A 14,102-nucleotide genomic window follows, 5' to 3' on the forward strand; every position below is an offset into this window, starting at 1 on the left:
CGTGATTCATCACTCCAGAGAACGCGTTTCCACTGCTCCAGAGTTCAATGGCGGCGAGCTTTACACCACTCCAGCCAACGCTTGGCGATGCAAATGGTGATCTTAGGCTTGTGTGCGGCTGCTCGGCAAAGGAAACCCATTTCATGAAGCTCCTGACTTTGCTTCCAGAGGTAGTTTGGAAGTCTATAGTGAGTGTTGCAACCAAGGACAGACAATTTTTATGCGCTGCGCACTTCAGCACACGGCGGTCCTGTTCTGTGAGCTTGTGGGGCCTACCACTTCACAGCTGAGCTGTTGTTGCTCCTAGACATTTCCACTTCACAATAACAACACTTACAGTCGACCGGGGAAGCTAAAGTATTGCAGAAATTTAACAAACTGACTTGTTGGAAAGGTGGCATCCTATGACGGTGCCACGTTGAAAGTCAGAGCTCTTCAGTAAGGCCATTCTACTGTCAATGTTTGTCTATGGAGATTGCATGGCTTTGTGCTCAGTTTATATACACCCGTCAGCAACAGGTGTTGCTGAAAAAGCAGAATCCACTAATTTGAAGGAGTAACCATACTTTTGTATATAGAGTACGTCTGTTCTACAACATTACTATCCGAATGCTCTGGAACGTAACACACCGTCCTGAATTTAAGCCACCGGTGCTGCCTGCTGAGTCTAGATCCACCCACATAACTCACAGGTAGTTAGCTCCTGTAGCTAAAGATAAATCACAGATAATGTCCAAACTGCAGAAAATGAGATCAGCAGACGCTATGGATGGCAGACAAGTTCCATCTCCACGACTGAGTTCCCCCTTTGAAAAATGGTCCAGGGGAGGTGGAATAGATCAACATTTCATTAACATTAAATGCTTATTGGCTGATGGTAAGGGAAAAACAGCGTCCATTGAAACTAAGTGCACTCAGTCACCCTGTGACTATGACAGCACGAGCGAGCAAAGCAGAAGAACAAAACAAAGCATTTCTCTGTTATTGTGTGGCCCACACAAAGGGCCTTTGATAGGCTGTACGGTAGAGCCTGTACAGGGAAGCTCTGCAGGTCCATATGGGTCCAGCCATCTGTGTCGGGGGGGGGGTTACACCTCACACAAGGATGGGCATTTTAAATGATTTCACTATTCGTCTCAGGAGAGGCAGTGCACTATGTACAGGCGGGTGGGGGTGGGGACTGTGCCCTCAGCACAGACGGGTGGGGGAGGGGAGCGAGAGGACCAGGGGCGGGTGTGTCTGACATGGAGGGAGATAGACAAACCTGTTGCTGCGATAGGTTCTCTATCCTCTCATCTGGTAGTGTGTGTCTTGATGTAAAGGAGCTAGCTAGCTACGTTAGTCAGTTAAGTTAGTAAGCCAGCTAGCTAGCTGGGCTAATTGAGGCCATTTTGTTGTGCGTCCTTGATGACAACAACTCTTTCATATTAAACTGCCTACCAGTTGGTTGATCATTGAAGCCTACTCCTAATTTAGCCAACTTAATTCCATAATTGTAAATCCATTTTACATTGATTAAAAATCTCTCACTTCACTTGCTACACATGGAGCCTCTGACGGTAATGCTTTGATTGACAAGAGTGAAAAGTGTGTAGGCTACCGATACATTTTATTATTATTAAATGGGGCGCACTCATGAAACTATTGTTTTATTAAAATGTATAATGGCATAGTCTAATAATTTTATTACATTTCATACAAAGTCTTTACATTAAAAAAAGGCAGACAGATACAGTACAGGTCAAAAGTTATGACACCTACTCATTCAAGGGTTTTTAATTTTTTTATACTATTTTCTACATTGTAGACTAATAGTGAAGACAAAAATTATGAAATGTAGTAACCAAAATAGATTTTATATTTGAGATTCTTCAAAGTAGCCACACTTTGATAACAGCTTTGCACACTCTTGGCATTCTCTCAGAGCTTGAAGGAATGCTTTTCCAACAGTCTTGAAGGAGTTCCCACATATGCTGAGCACTTGTTGGCTGCTTTTCCGTCACACTGCGGTCCAACTCATACCATCTCAAATTGGGTTGAGTTTAGGTAATTATGGAGGCCAGGTGCTGGCGCAGCACTCCATCACTCTCTTTATTGGTCAAATAGCCCTTACACAGCCTGGAGGTGTGTTTTGGGTCATTGTCCTGTTGAAAAACATATGATAGTTCCACTAAGCGAAAACCAGATGGGATGGTGTATCACTGCAGAATGCTGGGCAAGTCATGCTGATTAAGTGTGCATTGAATTCTAAATAAAATCAGACGGTCACCAACAAAGCACCTCCACACCTCCTCCATGCTTCATGGTAGGAACCACACATGCAGAGATCATCCATTCACCTACTCTGCGTCACAAAGACACAGCGGTTGGAACCAAAAGTCTTTAATCTCAGACCAAAATGACAAATTTCTACTGGTTGAATGTCCATTGCTCGTGTTTCTTTGCCGAAGCAAGTCTCTTCTTATTATTGGTGTCCTTTAGTAGAAATTTCTTTGCAGCAATTTGACATTGAAGGCCTGATATCACGCAGTCTTCTCTGAACAGTTGATGTTGTGATGTGTTTTTTACTTGAACTCTGGGAAGCATTTATTAGGGCTGCAATTTTTTGAGTCTGGTAACTAATTAACTTATCCTCTGCAGCAGAGGCAACTCTGGGTCTTCCTTTCCTGTGGCGGTCCTCGTGAGAGCCAGTTTCATTATAGTGCTTGATGGTTTTTGCAACTGCACTTGAAGAAACTTTCAAAAGGTCTTGAAATTTTCTGGACTGACTGACCTTCATGTCTTAAAGTAATGATGGACTGTCGTTTCTCTTATGCTCTTTGTTTCTCTATGCTTATTTCAGCTGTTCTTGCCATAACATGGGGCGGCTGGTTAGCGCATTGGACTAGTAAACTTAAAGGTTGCAAGTTCAAATCCCCGAGCTGACAAGGTACAAATCTGTCGTTCTGCCCCTGAACAGGCACTGTTCCTAGGCCTTGAAAATAAAAGAGAGCCGCACACTCTAGGAGCTAAGATGCAAAAATGTAATTACCAACGTTTCGACAGCCAAGCTGTCTTCATCAGGGTATAATCACAAACACTGCGGGATGACTCGATTATGTAGTGTCAAAAGACACAGGTGTCTGTAATCGTGGCCTAATATCATTGGTTAATTATCAAATATTAAAATAGCATACAAACAAATGGATAGCATGCGATCATAGATTATTTGACTACACAAGCTTACAAACAATTACAATGGCAAAATCACAAGAAAATCACCGAAGGGCGCAAGGGTCTTTAAGTTAAAGATCCAGGCAGCCTCTCGTTTTAACAATAAATGATCAAGGTCACCCCCTGTTCCTAGGCCGTCATTGAAAATATGATTTAGTTCTTAACTGACTTGCCTTGTTAAATAAAGGCTCAATAAGTAAATACAAGTAATCGAATGCTGTTCGGATATTTAAATAACTGTGCCCATCCCTACGCACCCACATCAGTGCCTCTAACAGACCACCTCTAACCGAGAAAACCTAGCGTCACGACGCAGGGGAAACTAACGACCATAGGGGTTATTAGAGTGATGATATTGCTTTTTAAGTGTTCACGTTGTACGTTACCTTGTAAGAGAGGAACTCTCAATCTACTCCACAAGTATTCTAAGAGTTGGTACCCCTGGATGCTGAGATTGACATTCACACACAAACCCCCAGATATACACAAATAAATTATGCAGCATCTGTTAGCAGGTAAATACTCACCCTGCTTGTTGGTCTCCAGCCAACCTTTGCCAGGGGCTTGAGTGCACCGAAGGTCAGGAAGTAGTAGAGGAAGCTGAGCGGCCATGAGCGCAGCCGCAAGGCGGGCCGGGACATGCAGCTCAACTGGCCAAGACGACGCCGCAAGGCCAACTGAAGGAACTGCAACCTAGGCAACCATACAAAATGCTGGGTTGGCACAGGTATGGCCGTGTATACATAGTACACACAAAACAGTCTCAGTACAGAAACACTGAAAGACGACAGACAGACGACAGGCAGGCAGGCAGACCGACAGGCAGGGACACCGACAGGCAGGCAGGCAGGGACACCGCCAGCAGTCCACCCGGCAGGCAGACAGCCCAGCAGGCAGGACAGAGGCTCACACATTCACCACAGACTCTCTACCCCACAAACACCCACACAGGCAAAGCACGCGAATAATGCGCATACCTATGTCCACACAAGGGACATGACACAATGGTCCTACACAAAGACATGTTAAATACCGGCATAATGGGAAAAACAAAATGACACAATGATGCCCTCTTACTTTATACTGGTCAAACACAATCACACAACACATTCCTATCAGGAAATAGGCTACTGTACGTTCACATGTTCTGACTGCACACATCCTCCCCACTGTATCCCCAAACTCTCTTCAACAATGCAGATGGTACTCTTCTACAGTATCTCATCCAAACCACCACATGATTAGTTTCCTAAGAAACTCCTCATATATTCATATTTCACACAGAATCCACCCTACTCTTCAGACTGCTTTTAGTCAGGCCAACTGTGTGTCTTTAAAATATCCTAATGCCTAACAACCATCCATCCAGATCTCTCAATATGCCTTGTTAAAATGGCTAAAAAATAAGTTAGCCTTAGCCTTCGCTTAGCAGGATTTTGATGACAAACCTTGTGCTTGTCATAGTGTGGATGGTCAACACACCGCATAAAATGCATAGAAACAGCATATCCACCCAACAGCCAAATCAAATCATCTGCGCATGAATATGCCTGGCTGCACTGTAAAACAGTCTATTAAAATAGGCTTAAGTGGCTGTGATGTATTGCCCTGGTTCTGTACAATAGGACCAACTAGGGCAGCAGTGATGCAGCAGTGGACTCTAAAGGGGGGAGGCCAATGTTACCGCAACAAGGGACATCCAACGCACGCAATGTGCAAAACCACCGTCTTTGTCCAAAACCACAGGCCGTGTCTGAATACCCGCACTTGCGTTCTAAATAGTAGGTATTTGGGTATGTAAAAAAAAAAAAAAATTGTACATTCATACATATTTTTTGATTTTTTTGCATACCCAAATTATTTATTTTATAGTATACACATTTTCAAATAATAATGAACGAATGGCTCTGCTATGTCCACATAAGCTTCAGCATGTCAGGGGAAGTGGATCATACTTGGCCCTGAGAGTGATGAGCCAGAGCTAACAGGCCTGAAAAGGGAGGGAAGGGGGAGAGAGGGGGTATAATACATTCTGCTGTACAGCTATCTATAGGCCTAAAGAATACCAGTCCACTCTAATCAGGATAAGAGACAAACACTGACACCCTAATAGACAGTCAGCAGCACCTTAACACCTGCCACTGGCATACACATAGACACTGCCGACTAGAGGTGACCTGTAGGCCAAACCGAGGAGGCAAGTCTAATAACAACAATAGAGTAGGACTGGACACGTTCAATTACAACAGTTGATCCTGAAACACTAACATAACTAAGCTAAGGACCCTGGGACTAAACACCTCCCTCTGCAACTGGATCTTGGACTTCCAGACGGGCCACCCCCAGGTAGTGAGGGTAGGCAACAACACATCTGCTACGCTGATCCTCAACACCGGTTCCCCTCAGGGGTGCATGCTTAGTACCCTCCTGTACTCCCTGTTCACCCATGACTGTGTGGCTAAGCACGACTCCAACACCAACATTAAGTTTGCTGATGACAACAGCCTGATCACCGACAATGACGAGACAACCATTAGGGAGGAGGTCAAAGGCCTGTCAGCGTGGTGCCATGCCAACAATCTCTCCCTCAATGTGAGCAAGACAAAGGAGATGATCGTGGACTACAGGAAAAGGAGTACCGAACAGGCCCCCCATTCACAGTCACTGCGGGATGGGGCTGAAGTGGAGCGGGTCGAGAGTTTCAAGTTCCTTGGTGTCCACATCACCAACAAACTATCATGGTTCAAACACACCAAGACAGTCGTGAAGAGGGCACAACAACACCTTTCCCCCCTCAGGAGACAAACTATTTGGCATGCCCTGGTTCTATTTGGCATGCCCTGGTTCTGTGAGGATCCCTCCCAGATCCTCACAAAGTTCTACAGCTGCACCATCGAGAGCATCCTGACCGGTTGCATCACCGCCTGGTATGGCAACTGCTCGGCATCTGACCATAAGGCACTACAGAGGGTAATGTGTACGGCCCAATACATCACTGGAGCCACGCTTCCTGCCATCCAGGACCTATATTTCATTTTGCCTTTATTTAACTAGGCAAGTCAGTTAAGTACAAATTCTTATTTTCAATGACGGCCTAGGAAGTGGGTTAACTGCCTGTTCAGGGGCAGAACGACTGATTTGTACCTTGTCAGCTCGGGGGTTTGAACTTGCAACCTTCCGGTTACCAGTCCAACGCTCTAACCACTAGGCTACCCTGCCGCCTCATATACTAGGCAGTGTCAGAGGAAGGCCCCAAAAAATTGTCAAAGACTCCAGTCACCCAAGTCATAGACGTGTCTCTCTGCTACCGCACGGCAAGCGGTACGGGATCGCCAAGTCTAGGTCCAAAAGGCTCCTTAACAGATTCTACCCCCAAACCATAAGAATGCTGAACAATTAATCAAATGGACACCTGGACTACTTACATTGATTCCCCCCTCTTTTTTTTTTACACTACAGCTACTCGCTGGTTATCATCTATGCAGTCACTTTAGCCCTAACCTACATGTACAAATCACCTTGACTAACCTATACCCCGCACATTAACTCAGTACCGGGCCCCCTGTATATAGCCGCATTATTGTTATGCAATTCTACTGTTACCTTTTATCTGATTTACTAAATATTTTATTAAACTCTATTTCTTGAACTGCACTGTTGGTTAAGGGCTTGTAAGTAAGTATTTCACAGTAAGGTCAATACCTGTTTTATTTGGCACGTGACAAATAAATATTTGATTTGATGACACACTCACAGGTCGGTCAGTGGCCCTGTTGTGTCTTTAATCCATGTGTCATTATAGACCTGTTTTGCATCAGAGCTGAATCAGATCAATTGAATGGTGCTTTACAGGTTGGTGTTGATGCACCCTTTGTGAAACTACAGACAGTGCTTAACGATTGTCCCCAGCACAGACAGAACACTGCCCATATTGTTCCACAACACACACACACACAGATCTGAGGATGGTTTTTAGATCCGGAGCAGTGTGTGGAGCTGTGCGGTTCAGTGGGTCTACACAGACAGTCCTATCACCATCTTTTACGGTCTAATTTCTCAAGGGTTTGATCACCACAACATAACAATCAGAGGGGGAAAAAGGTCATCAACAAATCTAATGATCCACAGCAAGAGATCTAAGATACACCTGATTCTAGAAACCTGGAATTATTGAGTCATCAAGGAAAATCACATCTCTGATTACTTTGGCTACACAGATGTCTGGATAGGGGATGACTTCCACTGAGGCATGCTGCTGATGTGGCTGCATGGTGCCGTTCAGTAGGTAGTGTATTGGAGCTGGCGACTGCTCTCCTCACAGTTGGCTGGCCTGGTTTGGACTGCAGAGTGTGACACTGGGCCACTCATCTTTTCTAAACTCTAAACAGGAGAGCAATATTTACTACTCACAGCAGCATATAAGAGTAGAGCTAATATAGCTAATTTTGCCTAAACAAAGTTATTTGCATAATGTTTAACTCCTTTATAAAAGGATATAAAAAAGGCAAAGAAATAATTTAAATGTAATTGAATCTCAATTCTCATAGAAGTCTACCAGTGCAGAACATTTTAAATACTTCTTTACCATAACCTGTCATATGCCTTGGTTTCAGCCATCGTACAGCTTAAACATCCCAGCCACCCGGATAAATGCCACAAAAGTAACAAAGTCAACATGTAAAGAATACACTTCTACCCTTTTAAAAAATTTCCTGGCTATCCCGTCTCTAGCTCGCTCTCTATCACACAAAACGCACGCTCCAGCAGCACCCCCCTCTCTTCCTCAATGCAGGCACATATTAGCCAATCACTGACTGCATAGCATTCTCTCTCTCCTGCCTCTATCCACACAAGCTGAGTCTTAGCCTTCATGCAGCTATTGAAAACTCCATCTCTCCGTTACTTCTTTCAGGACCACTTCTGAGGCTGGCAGGGTAAGGCTGAACCAGATGCTTTGTTCAACCCTTTGACTGGCTTGCCTGTTCAGGGCTTAAGGACATTACGTTGCAATTAGGCCAAACAGAGGCTTTGTGCTGCCTGGGACACACAGAGAGAAAGAGAGAGAGAGAGAGAGAGAGCGCGAGACAAAAAAACATTGAGGGGGCTTTGGGAGTGCAGACCAACTGTACCCACTCAATAGTCACCCCTTGGCTCACACTTGTCCCCATGCTCATGAAGCAGCCAGGACACAGCTCAACACAAAGTACACAACACAACCACCCACTCACAAACCACACCTTCAATCTAACGACAGAACATTACATTAATAGTTCCCTCTATGCTCGCTCAAGTCATCCCTCTCAGGCTCTTTCAATCCATCTCTACCACTCATGTACTGTAAACAGTCCCTATATAGGCTAAGTACCATTCATTCCCTCTCCATGTCAGTCCTCTCTCTCATGTACAGCAGGCATGTTATACACACACGTCAAGTCATCCTGTAGTCATTCATCTCGTTCCCTCTCTCTCTCTCAGCATACCTGAATCGGTTCCTGTGGCTGAGTGCTTGGGCCCCCTGGTTGCCCTGGCCTGAGCTGTTGCCACCGCTGACTCCCCCCTGCTCCCCAGAGGAGCTGATCGGCCGGAGCCGGCGCACATCAACCCTAACTCTGTGGAGATTGTAGCAAGACGGAGGGCTGTGCAAAGACTTGCAGCATCTCACCATTTCCCTGAGCTCCGCGCTGCTGCCCGCTGCAGGTTCCTGCTCTGACACATTATCACTGAAGGTGTGGGGGGGATTACAGACACTTCTCTCACTGGGGCTGCCTCTCTCTCGCTCAGTGTGCACACGTCTGTTCTCTCGCTGGATCTTGTTCTCTCGCTCTGCTATTCTCAAGCCCGGCCCCCTTCTCTGGTAGGATGGATGTGACGTGGTGAAGGGGGGTAATCCGTTCGCTCCCTCTCTTCGCTCTCTGTCATTTCTCTCTCTCGCTCTCTCAGGGTTCCAGGGGCCTTATTTTGTACCAGAGGGCAGAGCCTGGGTGCCAGAAGGTGGGGTGACTGTTTCACAGCTGATCTGAGAGGAGCTGCAGCAGACTGGTGACAGTGAGAGACTGGAGGAGGACTGGTCTGCCTGGGGGGAGGGGCAGCTTGATGAGAGAGAGAGAAAAAATCCCATCAGCTATAGTGTTCATGGACCCTGTTAAAGATTCCTGGCCGCTCCCCTATACTGCTAATAAGTGTTGTGTAACAGTATAATTTGTCATTCTTTCCATAAGGATGCTTGCCGTACCTTGTTTATTTAACTTAGGTTTTGGCCTGTTTTGAAAGCCTGGCTAGACTCCACTGCTTCCTACTTTATCCTATCCTACAATCAGCTGATGGGGAGGGCATCTGGACCCTTTCTCCTAACCACAGGAATAACAGAAATTAGCAGATTATGACAATTAGTCTATCTATTCATTCCCTGTTGTTTTGTTAAGAGTGAATCATTTCAGAACGTTAAGCATTGGTTACCATGAAGATAACGTGGTTAAATGAATGTCTATTATTAAAGCCCATCAGCTTTCTTACTTGTCTGACTTTTCCAAAATAGCCTCTCGACAAAATCTCATGTCTTGTTTAACACAAAAAATTGCTTTCACGCACTTGCAAATAATCCCTTTGGTTTGGTGTCAGTTACATTAATTACGGTTCAAAGGGCTGAAATGCATCTTCAGTAGCCTTTTAAAACCATCCCTAAAAATACCAGTCAGACAACAGATGTCTAACAATGACACTTAACATTCTGAAATGATTCACTATTTACAAAACAGCAGGGAGTGAAGAGATAACAGATCATGATCTTATTAGCTAGGTTTCCATCCCATTGGCGACAGATTTTCATTTGAATGTTCAAAAATGTGCATTAAAAAAATGTGCATTTCCTCACCAGTGGTGTTTACAAATCTGTGCATGATGACGTGGTGTGCACAAAATGTACTTTTTCGCTTAAAAAATTTCATGCACTGAATAAAAATCTAAAAGTTCAATGTGTTACCATCACATTTTCAACTGCACTGATAATTTTGTCACAAAAACTGTTAAATATCAAATGTGCCTGCTCTGGTCCTGGCACCTGCACTCTAGCCAACAGCTCACAGACAGTGTGGGTAGGCTGTGTTGGTTGGCTAGTCTACATGATGAGATTATTATGGATAAGAGCTAAAATATTGTTATTTGTCAAATGGCAGTCAAGCTCCACTATGGGAGATCCATAAAGGGCTTGATGTGGCCAGCCGGTAATCCACTCGAGTGTCCCGGCTACCGGTTCGTACTTTCTCCATTCAGGCTGCAAAGGCTTCAACTTCCTCAACTTTATTACAGTTGAAGTCGGAAGTTTACATACACCTTAGCCAAATACATTTAAACTCAGTTTATCACAATTCCTGATATTTAATCTTAGTAAAAAATTCCCTGTCTTAGGTCAGTTAGGATCACCACTTTATTTTAAGAATGTGAAATGTCAGAATAATAGTAGAGAGAATGATTTCTTTCAGCTTTTATTTATTTCATCACATTCCCAGGAGGTCAGAGGTTTACAAACACTAAATTCGTGTTTGATAGCATTGCCTTTAAATGTTTTAAATTGGGTCAAATGTTTCAGGTAGCCTTCCACAAGCATCCCACAATAAGTTGAATAAGGGTGAATTTTGGCCCATTCCTCCAGACAAAGCTGGTGTAACTGAGTCAGGTTTGTAGGCCCCTTTTTCAGTTCTGCCCACAACTTTTCTATAGGATTGAGGTCAGGGCTTTGTGATGGCCACTCCAATACCTTGACTTTGTTGTCCTTAAGCCATTTTGCCACAACTTTGGAAGTATGCTTGGGGTCATTGTCCATTTGGAAGCCATTTGTGACCAAGCTTTAACTTCCTGACTAATGTCTTGAGATGTTGCTTCAATATATCCACATAATTTTCCTCCCTCATGATGCCATCTATTTTGTGAAATGCAGCAATCCATCTTGCAGCAAAGCACGCCCACAACATGATGCTGCCATCCTTGTGCTTCACGGTTGGGATGGTGTTCTTCGGCTTGCAAGCCTCCTCCTTTTTCCTCCAAACATAACGATGGTCATTATGGCCAAACAGTTCTATTTTTGGTTCATCAGACCAGAGGACATTTCTCCAAAAAGTACGATCTTTGTCCCCATGTGCAGTTGCAAACCGTAGTCTGGCTTTTTTATGGCGGTCTTGGAGCAGTGGCTTCTTCCTTACTGAGCGGCCTTTCAGGTTATGTCGTTATAGGACTCGTTTTACTGTGGATCTAGATACTTTTGTACCCGTTTCCTCCAGCATCTTCACAAGGTTCTTTCCTGTTGTTCTGGGATTGATTTGCACTTTTCGCACCAAAGTATGTTAATCTCCAGGAGGCAGAATGCGTCTCTTTCCTGAGCGGTATGACAGCTGCGTGGTCCCATGGTGTTTAGACTTGCATACTATTGTTTGTACAGGTGAACGTGGTACCTTCAGGCATTTGGAAATTGCTCCCAAGGAGAAACCAGACTTGTGGAGGTCTATAATTCGCTTTCTGAGGTCTTGGCTAATTTATTTTGAGTTTCCCATGATGTCAAGCAAAGAGGCACTGAGTTTGAAGGTAGGCCTTGAAATACATCCACAGGTACAACCCCAATTACCTCAAATTATGTCAATTAGCCTATCAGAAGCTTCTAAGATCGTGTCATGCACAAAGCAGATGTCCTAACGGACTTGCCAAAACTATAGTTTGCTAACAAGACATTTGTGGAGTGGTTGAAAAACAAGTTTTAATAACTCCAACCTAAGTGTATGTAAACTTCCGACTTCAACTGTAATGGTGAGAAGGTGAAAAAAAAAGTGGACTTTATGAAAACACCATTTTCTCCCACCGTGCTAGAGAGGCTAAATGCTAATTGCGGATGTTGCATATCATGTTCAGCCATTCAGGTTGCTGCAGTGTTTTTTCACGCCTAACCTAACGTAGCAAGCGTAAAAGAAACAGGACCCCTGGTCTGATTGTTTCAAAATAAAAAAAGTTGTGCTTATTAAACATAGTTTTTGTATTGGATTTGTTGGCATGAACTCGTTTACAAAACATTATTCATCGTTTTAATAAATAGTAAATATTTTGAAGTGAAATAATGCATCATACCGGCTGTATTTCTATATTATACATCTTGAAAACTTGATTGCTGATATGCAACAAAAATAAATGGCACTATATCAACAATGTACTAATGAAACAAATACCAAAAGATAGTTTTGGGGTGGAATTTTCCTTTAACACTGAGCAACATGGGCCTGGTATCCACAGTACTCCACTAATTATACAGTTACCAACATGATAACATTTTGTATCCACCCCCCCATTTCATTGTTTTACCTAAATGTACTGTAATTTAAGATTTAAAACTGCAAAGTTCTCTGCCGCATAGCAAAATGTGTAGAATTGCAGGATATTAGCATTAAAGCGACAACAAAAAATATGTCTGAACTATGATAAATGTGTAGAATTTCAGGAAATTCGCTTGAAAACGGCAAAGTTCTCTCTCCGATGCCAAGAGGCGGGCCTTTAATATTGGTTGATCTGGCCATGCATCTGGCCATGCACTGCCAAAGTTATAGTAAAACTCATATGCTATTTTTATCTAACACGAGTTGTGTGCTGATGAGGGGCTCAATAATGAATTTGCTATCACAAACAAGGTCCCCGCCGGTCCCAAAAAGTATGAAAACACGACCTAGAAGGCCTCTTTAGAAAAATAGCACACTATACTCCCAGAGCGTCCAACTATTTTCTCAATATTGTTTATCCATCAGTCTGATGTTGCACCTTTTTTGGTGGTGAGTCTTCAGTTAACACTATTAGTCTCTCAAGCAACGCAAGTCTTCACCAAACAGGGAGCCGGTCCCTAAAAGCAGGACAACACCCACTTCCTTCCTTATCTGACACACTGATGCTATGGACTACTGTTATGAGTAATCTACTCATAACAGTTACTGTAAAGACATAGGAAGTGTCAAAGTAATACTTAAGTACAGATTCTGTTTATCCCAAAATTCACTTTGTATTTTGTTACCACTTCCTGTAACAGTTCCCTATTAAACACTATTCTGTTGAATTAGATTACATTGAACACTTCCATAAACATAGTTACATATTTCAGATAATGCATTATACAACTTCAATCTAAAATTGTGTTTTTCCATTTTCAAAAAAGAAACTCCGAACATTACCTTCTGTTGTCTGAAGAGTGAATCAAATTGACAAAGGGGAAGTTAAGTCTCTCACTGCGTGCTAGTTAAAGGTGAAGGCTAGTCAGTACCCTCTACTCTCACACAATAAAGTCCTGCGTACAGGCTGGACAAGCCCTTTAAGAGACTAGAGGGTGGGCGGGCAGATATCACGTTCAAGGGACTATAATTGCTGGGTGATGTCATCTGACTCACCACATGCCAAAGTAGCCTAATGGTCCAACTGCACAAATCTACTGCAGAATCTACAGCAGTAATACGATAATCATCTCATCATTCATCAAATTGACAGTGGGGCCATCTTAACGATAAGTTTGGGGTGATGAACTAGACTTCACAAATATTCAAATGTGTACAGTACAGATAGCACTGTGTAATCAACTAAGCCTACAAGCAGCCATGTACATGTAACTGCCAAAATAAAGGAAACACCAACACAAAAATGTCTTAATAGGGCATTGGGCCACCATTTATTTGAATGGTAAATCTCTTTATAAAATGGGTGTATTATATTTCCATTCAAAGAAAAGTATCTATTCATGTTAATGTTTTTAAAATATATGTAAACTGAAGATTTTTGTCTGTAATGCATTTGTGCCAATCATTTATGTTGTGACAAGGTAAGGTTGGTATACAGAAGATAAACACATTTGACCAAATAGGGATAACACTTTTGGT

The 14,102-nt window shown here is 43.3% G+C and overlaps 1 protein-coding gene across 6 annotated transcripts in view; it reads right to left on the reverse strand.

Moving 5' to 3' along the window:
- Window positions 1–14,102, reverse strand: part of LOC110523465 (phosphatidylserine decarboxylase proenzyme, mitochondrial) — a 36,900-nt gene that overhangs the window by 7,258 nt on the left and 15,540 nt on the right. The window contains exons 1-3 of one of the 6 annotated variants that reach the window (XM_021602165.2): window positions 13,407–13,552; window positions 8,694–9,302; window positions 3,741–3,906 (exon numbers count right to left, since the gene is read on the reverse strand). The exons of 1 other annotated variant lie outside the window; for it this stretch is intronic. In XM_021602165.2, the coding sequence (XP_021457840.2) occupies window positions 3,741–3,906; window positions 8,694–8,878 (351 nt within the window). In that variant the 5' untranslated portion in view covers window positions 8,879–9,302; window positions 13,407–13,552. Of the gene's footprint in view, window positions 1–3,740; window positions 3,907–8,693; window positions 9,303–13,406; window positions 13,553–14,102 lie in introns of those variants that run through there. 4 more of the 6 variants (XM_021602167.2, XM_036977093.1, XM_021602169.2 and 1 more) reach the window with 4 other exon arrangements.

Source organism: Oncorhynchus mykiss, chromosome 5 (assembly GCF_013265735.2).
Source record: "Oncorhynchus mykiss isolate Arlee chromosome 5, USDA_OmykA_1.1, whole genome shotgun sequence".
In the NCBI taxonomy this organism is placed as follows: domain Eukaryota; kingdom Metazoa; phylum Chordata; class Actinopteri; order Salmoniformes; family Salmonidae; genus Oncorhynchus; species Oncorhynchus mykiss.